Source organism: Sesamum indicum, linkage group LG3 (genome assembly GCF_000512975.1).
Source record: "Sesamum indicum cultivar Zhongzhi No. 13 linkage group LG3, S_indicum_v1.0, whole genome shotgun sequence".
NCBI lineage: Eukaryota > Viridiplantae > Streptophyta > Magnoliopsida > Lamiales > Pedaliaceae > Sesamum > Sesamum indicum.
Window position 1 is genome coordinate 9558696 of NC_026147.1, and position 15118 is coordinate 9573813.

The 15118-nt window shown below is 36.1% G+C and overlaps 1 protein-coding gene across 2 annotated transcripts; it reads right to left on the bottom strand.

The window, feature by feature from the left end:
* LOC105157876 (AT-rich interactive domain-containing protein 4) lies at window positions 3521–11487 on the bottom strand. Of its 2 annotated transcripts, none has more exons than XM_020692657.1 (16): window positions 10786–11487; window positions 10226–10575; window positions 9930–10118; window positions 8489–8542; window positions 8228–8316; window positions 7367–7643; window positions 7210–7266; window positions 6995–7026; window positions 6564–6699; window positions 6285–6458; window positions 5315–5950; window positions 4735–4872; window positions 4550–4648; window positions 4271–4371; window positions 4080–4170; window positions 3521–3989 (listed from the first exon to the last, which is right to left on the bottom strand). In XM_020692657.1, exons 2-16 carry the CDS (start codon window positions 10373–10375, stop codon window positions 3891–3893), a joined length of 2322 nt encoding a protein of 773 aa, XP_020548316.1. In that variant the 5' UTR covers window positions 10376–10575; window positions 10786–11487; the 3' UTR covers window positions 3521–3890. The 2 variants fall into 2 exon arrangements, with proteins under 2 accessions (XP_020548316.1, XP_011072682.1); XM_011074380.2 differs by having other exon boundaries at window positions 10226–10580.

Here is a 15118-nt window from a genome sequence, read left to right on the forward strand (position 1 = left end):
AGAAATATTGATGTATTGAGTAAGTATTTGAGTTTGAATGTACTTATTTAACAAGGAGCGATATAAAAAAAAATACAATTATTTTATGTAATAAATAAGTACGTTTGATGGTATTTTAGTCGAATACATATTACCAATCAAAATTAGATATTTTAATGTCCTCATATTTAATAAATAATAAAATTTAGAATGATTTATAAAAAATTATAAATACCCTCTTGATATTTGATGAAATTATATAATTTTTATGAATTGAGGTTTGGAATTGTCAACTTTTGATGTATGTTTTTTAAAAAAAGTAAGAAAATTATATATACATATATATAAATAAAACAAGATGAATGGAAAATTTTAAAAAATTATAAAAGAAATATTCACTCAGTCCATACATTTTAAAAAATAAAATAAAATTATAATTCAAAATCTAGAAGGACATTTTAATCAGTTCACCACAAAAAATAAATTAAAATATAATAAAAATTAATGGATTGAGCTAGTTGTTAAACGATCATTAAAATTAAAAGCATTGATAATTTTTCCAACAACATATTTAAATTATGCATAGAATGACATAGTTACCCCTAGTTTCGAGTTTCAGGTGCTGTTGTGTTCGGACAAATTATATCTGGTCCGTGACAAGAGAATTAACAAAAATAAAAGTAATACAAGTTGGTTAGTGGTTAATATCCATTTTTACTGTTGTTGCATTGAATATTGTGCCCATAATAATAAAAAAAAATGTAAATATGCAAAGGGGTGGTGGAGGGACACGTTTGGTTTCTCGTTTGTCGGGAAGACTTGTCCTCACCTCAATTTTCTTTTCACATAAAAACACCACACGTGCCCCCTCTTTTCTTTTACTTTCACTTTTTTACCTTTGCTGGGTAATTCTCATTTTACATTGTTACTTTTACTCACTCAATATTCTAATTTGAGAAATAGAGTATATTAAACAAAAATAAAATATTAAAAGCGTGTTTGAGCTATGTTTTTTTATTAAAAAATATTATAGACTTTTTTTTAGATAAAAGTGGTGATTACATTATTACATCATATTTTAATAAAGTACGCAACTGAAAAATATATCAGTTCAATCGATACATTAATATAACTATGAATCATGAAATAACATATTATCAGCATAGTAATAGAATTGGTATCAGAACCATTATTTGTGAGAGGAAAAGACTGTCTCTTGTATATTAGTATAGATTCAAGTAAATTACAACATGTTCTTTTAAAATTTGTCATATTTATAAATACTCTCTCATCGTTTAAAAAATTATAAATACTAATGATCATATAAAAAATATCTTTTAATATAAGGGGTATTTATTATACGAACATTAATTTTAAAAATATTTATAATTATGTCAAATTTAAATTATGCTTTTAAGGAGAATCAATGTTTTTAATTGAAGGGTGTTGGAAAATGTAGATGGGAGTGAGTATTTTAACGGAATTGTATGTCAGTAGCTCCAAATTTTCATAAAGAATCTCATTAATTTTTACTGACTCTTTGTTTATTTACAAGGTGGGTAAAAAAGATGAGGATGATTTTAGATTTGGAAGGTCAAAAAGGGAATAGCATAGCAATAAAGGCGACGCTTCCATTTTTCAACTTCAAAATCTGTCGGTGTCTCAAATCAACAACATTACTCCCTCCAACATTCTCTTTTTTTACCTACCTTTTTACTTTTTTTTTTTTACCTGGGCCGTAACAAAGGCCCACCATGCAGCTGGATAATATATCAGATTAGGATAATTATAATATATATTTGTTATAATATCTTTAATATTTAATTTTGTCTAATAAATAAATTCATCTATTAATTTTTTAAGAAATTTGCTGATATTAGTAAAAGATTTATATTTACTTTTGATTAACTTATTGCAAGTTAAATAATTTTTTTTAATCAAACTATTATTATACATCTTGCACGCATTAATGTATGTGAAGAGTTCCTCTTCACCTTTTTTCAGATAATTTGATCATGAAAGATTTATTTAACCTCCAATAGTCAGTAGTAAGTCAATTAGAGGTAAATATGATTCTTTCATTCAATTTTATTGGTTAATATCAGCAAGTTCTAGATGTAATTTTCAACCCACAGAAAATCTGCGTGTAATTACAATAGCTAAGGAGGTATTCCTAAACTAAATGAATTTGCTGTCATGATTTATTTTCAGACTAAATATAAATGAAAAATATATGTATGAATTGGTGATTTGTATTTGAATCTTGAGAGCAGTAGAGTGTTGCATTTGACTGCAATTATTAAGCTTTTCAGCAATGGAAGTACTTTTGGGCAGCAGTCCACATAATCACCAAAGGATGAAACAAATTAAGATGATGAGGGATTCTTCAATAAGGTGTGATCACCTCTTATAGGGTATTCAAATTCCTTTTGTCCTCCCTTTTCTCTTTGGCCCCCACAACAACTGAATTTTGACTCCATTTTTCTCAAAACTTGAAATAACCATTTCTGCATCCAAAAAATTTATTGACCACAATTAAATAAAATTGATGCAAAAATATAAATTTTCTAGCAAAAAAATAAAAATAAATAAAAATTATGCCAAATGTTTTGGCCACCCTCATATATACCACGACCAACAACCGTTGCATGAGCGTGGTTTTCTTTAAATGGTATTATGTGCAACAATGTACAAGATAAAAAAATGAATTGATTTTTCAAAGACAAAGGTGGGGCTTATGAAAAGCAGTAATGGTAATTATTGATGGAAAGTGATGATTATTATTTGGAGGGATGACCCTCTTAAAGTTGGTATTAGAACTCAACACCACAACCTTCATCATTACAACACTCCCTTACCATCTAACATTTGAAATTGGGTCCTTTTTGGTTCTCTTTTTGCAATCAATTAATTGCTTTGAGCTTCTCTCATCTCTTGCTTTGCTTTTATGTATATATATATATATATATATATTTATTATTTTAATCTTGTTTCAATTATTACCATTGATCATAGTTTAGTAGCTTTTGACAATCCCTATGTTACTCAAGTTGGGATGGCTGAGCTAACCCTAAAGAAAAACCTATTAATCAGTTTGATAGGCTGTGCACTCAAACTGTGATTCTTGGCAATAATTTAGAGTTTATCCACACACACCCACAATTTATGAAACGATTCACAATATATAAATTGCCAAAAATACCCTTATTTATATTTATTTTCTTTCATAAATGATCATACTTTCTGATCAATTAATTAAATTATTTTATTAACTTTGATCAATTTTTAATATTATCTTTCCTTTTTATTTAATTAAATGGATATAATAAAATTTAATTTTAGCTCAAGTATCCTTCTGCTGATAGTATAATATATAAAGAGAGACGAAGAGATTGGATTTAAAGATTTGATGAAAAAAAAAAAAAAAGAAAATCTCAGGGATGAAGCTTTGAGGTATACAGGTAAAATTTTTTAATTAAATATTTATTTTCTTTAAAGAAAAAGGATGAGTCCACTGAGGTATGTATAGTGCAATTAGGACTGATAACACAACATTTTCATAAAACTACAACTAGAGGATCTACAAAACGTATAGGCATAAAAATACATATAATTACATAACAAGTCACTAACTCGGCTATTATATCGAATTAGCCCCCCAAACTTCTCTCTTGGGAGCATTTCCTACTAACCTACCTTCTTTTTCCAATTCTCACTTCTGCACCCACATGTTTCAATATTTCACACTTGGCCCCCTTTTGCAGGGCCTCTCTGTTACAACCAATGACTCCATACATGTGTATTCCTTGCTTTCTGCAGTAAAAATGTGGGGAAAATATCTTCTCTATATAGAAATGGAGGAGCAAATTTGAAAAACACAGAAATATGACTAGTAAAGAATTGTGAGGGCCTCAAGAATATCCATTCCCTGATTTGTTCATCTTTTTCTTATAATTTGAAACACTGCACTGTGGACATATGTATTCTAGCCCATCTGTCTTGGCATAATCCTGAAAATTCAACAACTTGTGGTTAAGACAACTTTCTCAATAAGGGAAACAAGAAACTGCAGTGAGCTTGTTGCAGTGTGAAAATGTTACTTTGAAAGCACCCAAACCGGGTCGACGGTCGCAGCCAAAATGAGCCCACTCCCCGCACAACCCACAGTTAACCCAATCTCCGGGAGCGCTACTGATGAATGTTCAAAAAGATCCAGTATTAGTGATCAAAACTCAATGGGCTAAAAAGAGTGTGTGTGTGTGTGAATGAGAGAGCATATTATGGGTATAACCTGTGACACAACAAACAGCACTCCCCATCCACATCATCATGAGCCAATTCATACTCCAAAAGGTAAGTTTCATAGTGCCTCTTGAGTGTATTTCCAACACCCTAGTTCAGAATATGGAATGGTAACAGTATTAATAAGATTGGTTCTATTCATCCCAACGCCAAATGAGACCACTGAAAGCTCATCATGGTAAAACTCGAGCAACATAAGCAAATATGCTGCAAGTGTGACGTATTAAGGGTAAACTTAATAATCGAGAAGTTGAGTCCCAGGACAAACCGTCATTCTATTCGTCACTGTGTGATTGCGCATCTTTGAGAATACCTGACCTTTCCAATTGATGCCGTTGCCAACATGAAAACCCCCTCTTGTGACCACCTTATTAAGATCCAATTAACAGGCATCAAGTTTGTGCTAGCAATAGTTATTCGTACCTTTATGAAGATTATTATAAGTTGTCTCACCTCCCTGTACAAATTAAAGAGATCAAGACGCTTTGCGTTGAGTATAGCGTCTGGGAACTCGGCAAGCCCACCTTGAGGAATGAGACGGTTATGTCCTCGAAGGATGAGAAATTGCATGACATCCTTGAGAAATTCCTCCTTCGCACAAGCAGAAAAAAAAAAGAAAACGATGAGGACAGTATCATCAGAATCATGCAAAGCATCAAATATTATCAGAATCTGCACTACTCAAAGACAAGCTGCAATGAAAAATCAGTTCCTGCTGTTTGAGATCTTCCATTATATGTGGTAGACGCGTCATCCAATCACCAAAGGTTAATAATGAAGAAAACAGATAATACAGTTTGAAGGAATTAGCTGATAATTAAACAATAAATTTTGAGATTTTGGGAAAGACAATGAAGGATATTCATATGCCAAAATATCGATGAATTTAAATAATTATATCAGCTAATATTGTATTAGCAATTACTTTCTTTTCTAGAGATAGGTGACAATCAAGTATCTTGAAAACACCAAGTGACGAGGTAGTAATGTAAAGCAACATATGTGATATGTAAGTCAAAGAAAACAAATTTACCTCAGAGCACACATGCAATGGGCTTCTCCCACAACCATGCTTCTTTAAAGGCAGGGGATTTAAAGATATGACCTGCTTCGCTTGATATGAACTGGTAGTTGATTTCCGATGGGTAACTGGAGCAGCTCCAGCATTACCATGTTTTGCAGGAGGAACCGGCAAGTTAGCCTTGGCCTGGCTTCCATCATGCAAATCAGCTTCTGAAATTCCAGAAAAGGGGAGCATTTTCTGGTGACGAACATGAGGAATAGGCCTCAGGGCAGCTATTTTAACTTTTTGTCGAGCAGTTATAACTGGCACACTAATCCCATTCGGCAACCTAGTTTCGTTATTCTCATTATCTTCCTTTTTAATGAAAGTTTGATTTCCCCCCACCACACCATTTAGAAAACCAGAGCTTGTTTCCCGGCAAATTGCTGGTCTCTTTCTACTAGGAGGAGGTGCTTTCAGCCAGGATGGAGCGCTGCTGAACTTTAGATTATTGAAAGCACCATTCTTCCCCTGCTTTGCACAGAAAAATAGGAGTCTTTCTGCATCTTCTTTCTCAAATGCAGCTACAGCTAATCCCTGGATACTGGCAATGCCAAGCGCAGCAAAAGTACGGTATGAGACATCAGGTGCTAATTGCCTCAACACCTGAATTCAGACCAAACAAAAATATCAAATAAAAGAAATAGTGTACACGCCAGAAAATAAAAAACTCAAAGCATCCATGTGAGTATTTCAGAAATAGTTCTAAAATAAGCCTTGTGAACCAAGACCAGATAATCCACGATACAATTCAGACAAGCACAGACAAACGACTTTCAAAGTGTTCCATTGGTCGTGATGGAGTCTAAAGATCAGTCACTACGAAATACCAGCATCACCCACGCATTCAATGGATGATATCATCAAGAAAAAATTTATAATGCGCAACTAAAAGAACTGAGCTGACTGCAAGAGAAGTAGAGAGAACGCAAATATGTACCTGTGAAGCCCACGTTGGAACCTTCATGCTAACTTCGAATACTGCTGCCCCACAAGCGACTGAGACTGATCTACGAGGTTCAGACGCAGGTAGTTTGTTTTCATCAGAGTTGGAATGTGCATGAATCAGATGACTCTTGTCGATGATTTCACTCTTTATATGATTTTCCAATAGCTAGGAGAATAGGTAGATCATCAACCAGTTTCAGTAAAAGATCAGAGAAAAATTCATGAACCTAAATTCAATAACAACAATACTAGTGAAGTAATAATGTATTACCTGATCATCAAAACACGTCTGAGCACTCCCCGAAACCAAAAGAGAGATATGGGCTGAGCTACTAGTGGACAAATCACATCGCATCGTCACAACACCACGAGAAAAGGTGCCAGCTTGAAGGGGTGGAGGCAGGGCACTACACCAGAAAACAATATTTTCAGAACTCATAAACTAGTATGGCATCATGTAATGCTCAAGCAAAGCAGTTTGCCAGGTAATCATAAAAGTATGTAGGAGAAAGCAACAAGAAGCCAAGTCACCACATAGAGGGTAGGTTAAGGGCTTGCTTCCATGAGAAAACCAAACCATCAGTTATGAAGATTCACATGTATCAGTAATCTAGGTGGACCAAATGATATTTGACAGGCAACATGTAATAGCAGCGGCAAGAACTATTATCAGCAGTATATAAATTTGCACACAGTACATACCTCACCCGGTTATGAAGTTTGCTCCCTCGCATCTGAATCAGCACAAAAGGAAAAAAAGAACAGTTGAGACTCAGTACTCAAACAGGTCAAACTAAAAAGAACAAAATCAACTATCGTGGAAAGATTGAAAATGAAGAAAATCAGTTTTGCTTTATCATCTCTCAGGAGGCAACAGAGAAGAGAGGATGTCAAGGAAGCTGCTATGTGACACTTACTTCAATATTAAGGAGCGCATTTAGACCATCCTCCAAAGAACTCAACAAGCAAGCATCCTGAATAAAAAAACATTAAATCCGTAAGGTCTAATATCCAATTTCTCTTAAGGAGAAAGATCCAGAAATATATATAGTTAAATGAACACTATGCCATTACCAAGGAACTTGTTTCTCCACAGACAAGAAACCTCATGTTCACATCATCATCATATATCTTTATTGCAGGAAGGGAACCAGAGGAGCTTTCTTCATCATCCCCAGGATCCTCCATCTCAGGAATATCGATGTTGATCTTTGGAGACTCCCCAAGAAGATTAGGACCCGATTCATCATTAACTTTCTTGCCATCAGGGAGGACAACATTATTCCGAAGACAGTGAAGCCTAAAGGAGGCGTTTGCAAGCTGAAAAGCATCCCAAGTATGACATGATGAGCTGCAATTGATAAAAGAAAAGAGGTTAAGAGAAACTTATTGTACTCAGACCCATATGGGGATGCAAATTTTCAACAGAGGAAGAGAAAAGGACAAAGCATGCTATTTCTACCATAGATTCATCGAAGCTTTGGAATTTGGAGAAGACAAATATAATTAGCATTGCAGATGACATCTACAACATTATAATATCTTTTTTAACATGCGGAATGAAAGAAGTAGCAGTTTTTTTTAAATGCAGAAGAAAAAGATAAAGCAGCAATGCTTTTGATTATAAGACACTGTTTTCAGTTTACCGAAAAGAAGATTATGTTTTGGTTTGGATGAACCTACTTATATACGGAAAAAAAAAATTAAGATAGGAACTGAAAAGGGTAAAACATTCAAACTCTCAATCGATAGGAATAAACATCAGCTTTAGCTAGGACTCAAAATCCAACATGCTATTAACTGGTCTACACAGTACTAATCAAAAGTGATACTATGTTGATAAATAAGCAACAGTCTAAGTTTAACAAGACAAAGAGGTGGAACAAAACGCTCAATCAAGCCATTTCATGGCCAAATTACATTGGAACAAATTACCTTTGCACTGCGGAGAACAATGCATGACGAAAATGGCTTGCAGCGTAGCACGACAACGAGTTCTTCCAATATATTACATAACGAACTCCCTGCAAAGATGAAGATGGCAATCACAAAGAAAATGAGCCATGAATTTTTATGCTTCTATCACGAACTTTTTTTAATCTATAATTGTACACATCTCAAACAAACATTTATGAAGCTTTTCCTGTAACCAAAATATATATATATATATCTATTAAAAATTTGTTCATAGCTCACCTTCGAGTGAAGAGACTCCGCCAACCTCTCTCCATTTGGTACCTCCAGATAAACCTTCATTCAAAATTTCATCTCAATCGGAGAAAACCATGAGGAAAAAGGCAACATAATTAAAATAATGACGACATAAAGCAGTTGCAATAGAAAAACAACCAAGATGATGAAAAAAAAACACTTGAGAATGTGGACTTTTCATACTCATGCTTGCATGAGAAAAGAGAATCTACTTTTCCTCAATACTTCAGTCACTAGAAACTTTTGACATCACTATAAAGAATGCAACTGAGGTTCCTTTTTATCAACTCTATGTGATAAATTTCTGCCAATCGAAAGTTAAGAACTAGACGAAATACTCTTTGCCTCTCCATGTAATGAAGGAAAATCTACATTATGTATACTTGTAACCAACAAAATTAAATGCCATAAACTTCAAAGTCATAATCTCATTCCAAATAAATTATTTCAGTCTGAAAAATTACTTAAGGAAGCTCAGAAGCCAAAAACATTCTACAGCCAATCAAAACCCTTTCAACAAACACGACACAAGCCACAATTGACAGATATCGCTAAGCATCTTGGGGATTCAGATGAAATAAACAGATTTTTACTTTTTGAAAGCCTTAATCTTAACTGCACATTCCCAATGGCAACTGCCATGTCTAGATGGCACCATCTCAGTCGTTCTCACCCTTCTTTCAACATAATAAAGCACAAAACTTAACTTTTTAAGAAGTTTAACTTGCTCCTTTGCCTCAATAACACTTCATAGCAACAACTACTACATAAGGCGAGAGTAACTGATCCCAGAACCAGTCCTCTCAAAGGCAATACAATTTTTAAGAAAATCTAATTTACATTCCCGGTCCCCATTTGAGCTGTCACGTAGAAAAATGCAACCTCCAGGTTGCACAAAGCAGAGATCCCACAATCCATCTCCCACTCCATATAAACTTGTCCCAAAAGTAAAATAATACTGAACTGAGATGTTCTAGTAAGGGTACACGTGAATCCTGTTTTCTAACCATTGAGTATGCTAAGCTCCTGAGTAGGCACAATAGAGACTATGTCTGTGCATAAAATAGACGAGCACTCCGAACTGCATTTCCAATGGCTTTGCTAATTTGAGGAGGATAAAAATAAGCATGCTAGCATTATAATATGTACCTTAAGATTATTAGTGAAGCCACAAACAAACCCCATGTAAATAGATGAGAACATAAAACATAAAATCCTTGTAATCCAGAATCAATTAATAAAAACATGTAAACTTAATGAAGAAATAACATATGTAGTTAGAAACCATAAGTCCTCATATGAGCAGAAGAGATGAAACAAAGTACATTGAACTTTAGTGAAGACAAATAACATATAGAAGTCAACATTGAGGAACTACTAGTCCAGAAACTATAAACAAAAAACATATCAAACAGAAGTAACATACAGTCGTCGGCATTGTGGAGCTAAAAAGTCCAGATACAGCTTCAGGAGAGGATAATTCCAACCCTCCCCAAACGACTGATCCAACTTCATCATTTGGCAGTTGTTCTCCTTGTAAGTAGACAAGATTTGGTTGCCATGAATCCAGAACTTTGCGAAACTCATCTGTAGTTGGATTCTTCAATGACTGCACCTATATAATAACAAAATAAGTGTAAATTAGCAGCAAAGAAAATTTCTTCCTAAACTTCGGGAAGAGAAAATTCAATTTATATGGTAAAAATGAGCATCAATATGCACCTCCAGACGTCCCGAAGAGACGATTTCGGGGAAGGGGAACTTTCTCTTCTCCTCCAAAACATCTTGCTTCTGCTTATTTCCTGCTGCTCCCGTACATAAGACGGCAAGGAGATTGCAAGTATTTTTCAAAGCTCCTTGAGTATGGAACATATCCAAACTTTCTCCCTCTTACTCTCGGAGAGAAGCAAACTTACAATGAGGAAAATCTTAAACTCATCCACTCATCCAGTTGAAGAACATATTCAAGCATCATATTATGAACATGACGTGAAACTTCACTTCAATTACCCACCAAAATTAATAATTTTTCTCGGGAAAAAAATGGAGAAAAATTCCAGAAAATCCAACGCCTGATCTGCAGAAAATAACTTCACATTACAAGCCAAAATCAAACCAGAAAGCACAGAACTTTCTGCAACATCAACAATCACAAGTGTGTGAAACCCCAAAATGGAGCAAAATAACTTCTAACTTCAATTCACAAACAAAAAACTTCAACACAACCAAGAAATCAGCAGAGATTGGACAAAAACCCAGATGAGAAAACAAGAAAAACTCACCGAAGAAATTGAACTCCAACAACCCACCAGATGAAGAAATCACGAACGAAAGATCGCAGCTTCACAATACCACCAAATACACTTGTATTGTATAAAAAGAGGCAAGAAAAAAGAAACCCTAATGCCTTTTAAATTCCACCCCGACCCAATAAAAATCAAACCTAAAAAAGAAAGGAAAAAGAAAAGAAAAATCGTGTGTTTCAAGAATCTTTATCAACTGATCTTGGGAACGAGTGATGGACTCTCTCTATCCACCGCTAAATCAACACCATCCAAAAAAGAAATCTTTATAATAATGCGTGTAGTAATAAACAAAATCTTTTCTAAACGAATTTTGTTTCTCAACTTAAAATTTGTGTACTATTATTACTAGGATGCTGTGTCAGCTTTAATGCAAGAACCCATTTTTACTTGCAATATTTTTCGCATTATCCAAGTCAAACTCTACACACACATTAAAATTTCCTTTTTTTCTTTCCCCAACCAAAAATTCCACAACTCTCTCTGTGTTTAACTGTGTGTTTATTCCCCCAAAAGTTTGATTCTTTTCATGTTTAAGAAACCATCAAACACGTTTAATCGTTTTGTGTCATAATTAATATTAATAAAACCAAACGTGAATTGAAAGAACTTTTCTGGGTGCTTACAAGATTTCAGTTCTGTATTGTTGTCGTGTTCTTACCTTTTCTTTTTCTTTTTTCCTCATTTTCCTTTTTGGTGGGTTTTTGGTGTTTGATTTATTGATGACCGACGAATTTATTGATTTTGAAATATCAAGATTGCAGAAACCCATTTGTGCATTGTCTTTGTTATTTTCTATCACACTAAATAACATAGACACAGCTCCAAATTGTCTTAGAACTTTTTGAAAACAATCAAGTCCTTTGATTTGTTTAATTTCTTGATGAGTTGTTTGGAGTCTTTTTCTCTCTTAATCCTAATTTCTGTTGTTTCTCTTGTCTTATGAAAAAAGATTATCCTAAATTTTTCAAATTTAAAATCTCTCTCTCTCTCTCTCTCTCTCTCTCTCTTTATTTTGATAAAAGTATTTTTAAAACATTATATTGTAGAGATCAAATTCAAAATTCAAGATGCGTAATGAGTTTGGGTTTAAAATCGATCAAATTGAGGTTTATTTAAATGCTCAAGACTGATTATAAAATATTAATAAATTAATCTTGACTGAAGTTGATTCGTATTAATCCTAAATTGGCCCAAGCTATTGTGCACTTTGAAACAAAATCCAAATATCTCAAACGTCAACATAAAAATCCTCTAGAGAAACCAACACTAATCCTCCTTAAATGCGGGAGAAAGAAACAATGTAAGAGTCCTCAAGGTACAATGAAACAATGCTATTTGTAGAGTAATATTTTGTTAATGTGTAATGTCCAAAACTTGATTTGGGTTTGATGAAGGCTATATGTTTGGGCCGGGCTTACACCCAATTCATACAAATAGATTTCATTTTAGGCTACAACCCAAAACATAGCCAGACAACGAACTCAAATCTTAAATAGTTGGGCTTTGGGCTAAGTCCTGAATTTCCTCCATCTCACCCTAATTTATAAAGATCCAATTGAAGAGAAAGCAAATGGTGAGGAATCAAACCTATGTATTGTAATAGATATGTGTTTGAATTTGGTACGTCTTCAGAAATCTAATCTAAGGAAATATCCAAATATGTCTAAATAAGTTGGGAATCTTGAAATGTCATTCATAAAATAAGAAATGGTAAAAATCACATTTGAGAAAGTCCCGATTATAACCCTCGGATGTAAAGCTAAAATGGTGCAAGTATGACTGCATGAGCAATGAATAAACGTAACAATGAGATTTTTATAGATAGTATTGGGTTTGATTGAACTCAAACGAATTACGTAAAATTTTATTTAATTTATAATAGATTTTGAAATATCAAAAGTAATATTCACGATACAAAAAGATATTATAGCTCAATGCATTTAATAAAGATTAACATTTTATAAGATTTTTTGGTTCTCATAAGATTTCGATTACTTCTTTAAGCATGAATTCTTAAAATGTTTTGATAAAATAAAATTATATAATTTTAATAATAATTATAATGCACCTAAAATCAGACTGGCCGAATAAGGCCCTAACAACCTAGAATTGGGGAGAAGACTGTACAAATTCATTGAAAAGTCTTAGGTCTAAGATTCCCCAGTCAAAGTGTAGGCCTAAGTCCTATGAGACCCACACCATGCCAACCCGTCTCCTAGTGGCTTAGATGACACTGTGTGGCTAGTAGTCCGCTAACTACGTCCGCCAATACCTCCGCTCGGCACTAGTGCAGCGCGCCGAATATATCAGAGTCGGGAGGAACAAATCACAAAATCGTAAATTGCGCACGCGGATTTAGAAAACCAAATTGCATTGAACTGAAAATGCGTATACAATGATCAACGATGCTAGAGCAAGGGGTTCGCCTTGAGGGGGACTCTAACACGTCACTAAACCAAGCTTCTTGAACTCATTCCCCCCTATAATAGGCTTAAAAAAATAAATCCTATTGCATACACTAGACACTAGGAAAGCTGAAATTTGCAACTCAAGAGGCATAACGTCCCCTTGAGGAATCTAAACAACATAAAGCAAATAACAAAGCAGTAACAAAGCAATAAAAGGCCTACACCTAGGACTCTAAGACTTAGTTGGTTGTCCAGCGTCTGTCGATGAAGGCTGAGTGGTCGGCCATGTAGAACGGTTGAGTGGCCGAAGTGCGCGTCACGGGGCCTAGTGAATGGGCAGCCCGTGACATTCTCCCCCACCTGAGATAGCGACGTCCCTGGCGCTACGGAAGCATGGTACACTTCGACAAGAGGTAGAAACGCCTTTAGGTTTGTCGCTCGCTCCCAAGTGTTCTCCTCGCTGCTGCGTCCCCTCCATTTCACCAAGTACTCTGTGTGGTCTTTCTTCGCGGTACTCGTCACTCGGTGATCTAGGATTGCTTCAGCCACCTTCTCCTTCGTCTTCTTCAATTCGAGTTGTGGGCGGCTGGATTGATTGCGGGTATCGTCCTCCTTGTCTGCTGAATACTTCTTCAATTGGCTGACATAGAAAACGTTGTGGATCTTCCACCACGGCGGCAACTCCACCTTGTACGCCACCGTCCCAATACACCTAAGGACAGGCAAAGGACCAACATATTTCTGCATCAACCGAGGATCTCTCCACCTTGATGACTTTGACAATTTCGGATTCGGGACCTTCACCAGCACCAGGTCTCCCGCATTGAACTCAATGAAGCGGCGATTCTGATCTGCATACGTCTTCATCCGCTTCTGAGCTATCTCCAGGCAACTTCTAACGATATCAACATTCTTCTTCCACTCCTGGGAGAAACTTCGAGTAAGAGGGGGTCTCACACTTTGGGGAATGTCAAGAGTGTGAGGAAGGAGCGGCTGCTGCCCAGTAATGATTTCAAAAGCGCTCTTGTTGGTGGTGGAAGAGCTCTTTTGAACATTGAAATATAGCTGAGCGACATCCAAGAGCTTCACCCAATCCTTCTGCGTACCTCGCACAAAGTGCCGAAGGTAGTCCTGCAATGTAGAATTAAAGCGTTCTGTCTGACCATCGGACTGTGGATGATAGCTCGAGCTCATGGAAGGTGTGGACCCGAGAAGTTTGAACAACTCGGTCCGAAAGACGCCAGTGAATCGGGAGTCACGATCACTGACAATATCTTTTGGCAGTCCCCAATACTTGACGATGTGCTTGAAAAAGAGATGAGCTGTCCCTTTTGCTGTAACGTGTTTGGGTGCTGCGATAAATGTAGCATATTTTGATAAACGATCTACCACGACGATGATAGAGCCTAAGCTCTCGACCTTAGGCAATCCAGAGATGTAATCCATGGAGACGCTCTCCCATGGACGCTTTGGGATGGGAAGTGGTTGCAGCAGACCGGCCTTCTTCTGATGGTCTGCCTTGTCCTGCTGACAAATCAAACAAGTGCGGACATGCGTCTCGACATCGTCCCGCATCTGTGGCCAGTGATAGGCCCTCCGCACCGAAGCAAACGTGCGGTCCTGTCCTTGGTGTCCCGCCCAACGTGTGTCGTGGCATTCGGAAAGAAGTGATTTCCGTAGGTCCCCGCCTCTCGGAACGTATACGCGGTTTCCCTTGGTCATCAGCAATCCATCCTCGATCCAAAAGTGTCGAGCCTTGCCCTGCTCGACAAGCCGAATCAGGCGTTGCGCCGCGGGATCTCTCGGTAGTAACTCCCGCACCTGATCCTTCGTAGAGATAGCAGCCGCGCTAGAAGAGAGCGCTGCTATCGACTCCAAGTTCGCCAAGTCCGCCCTGCGGC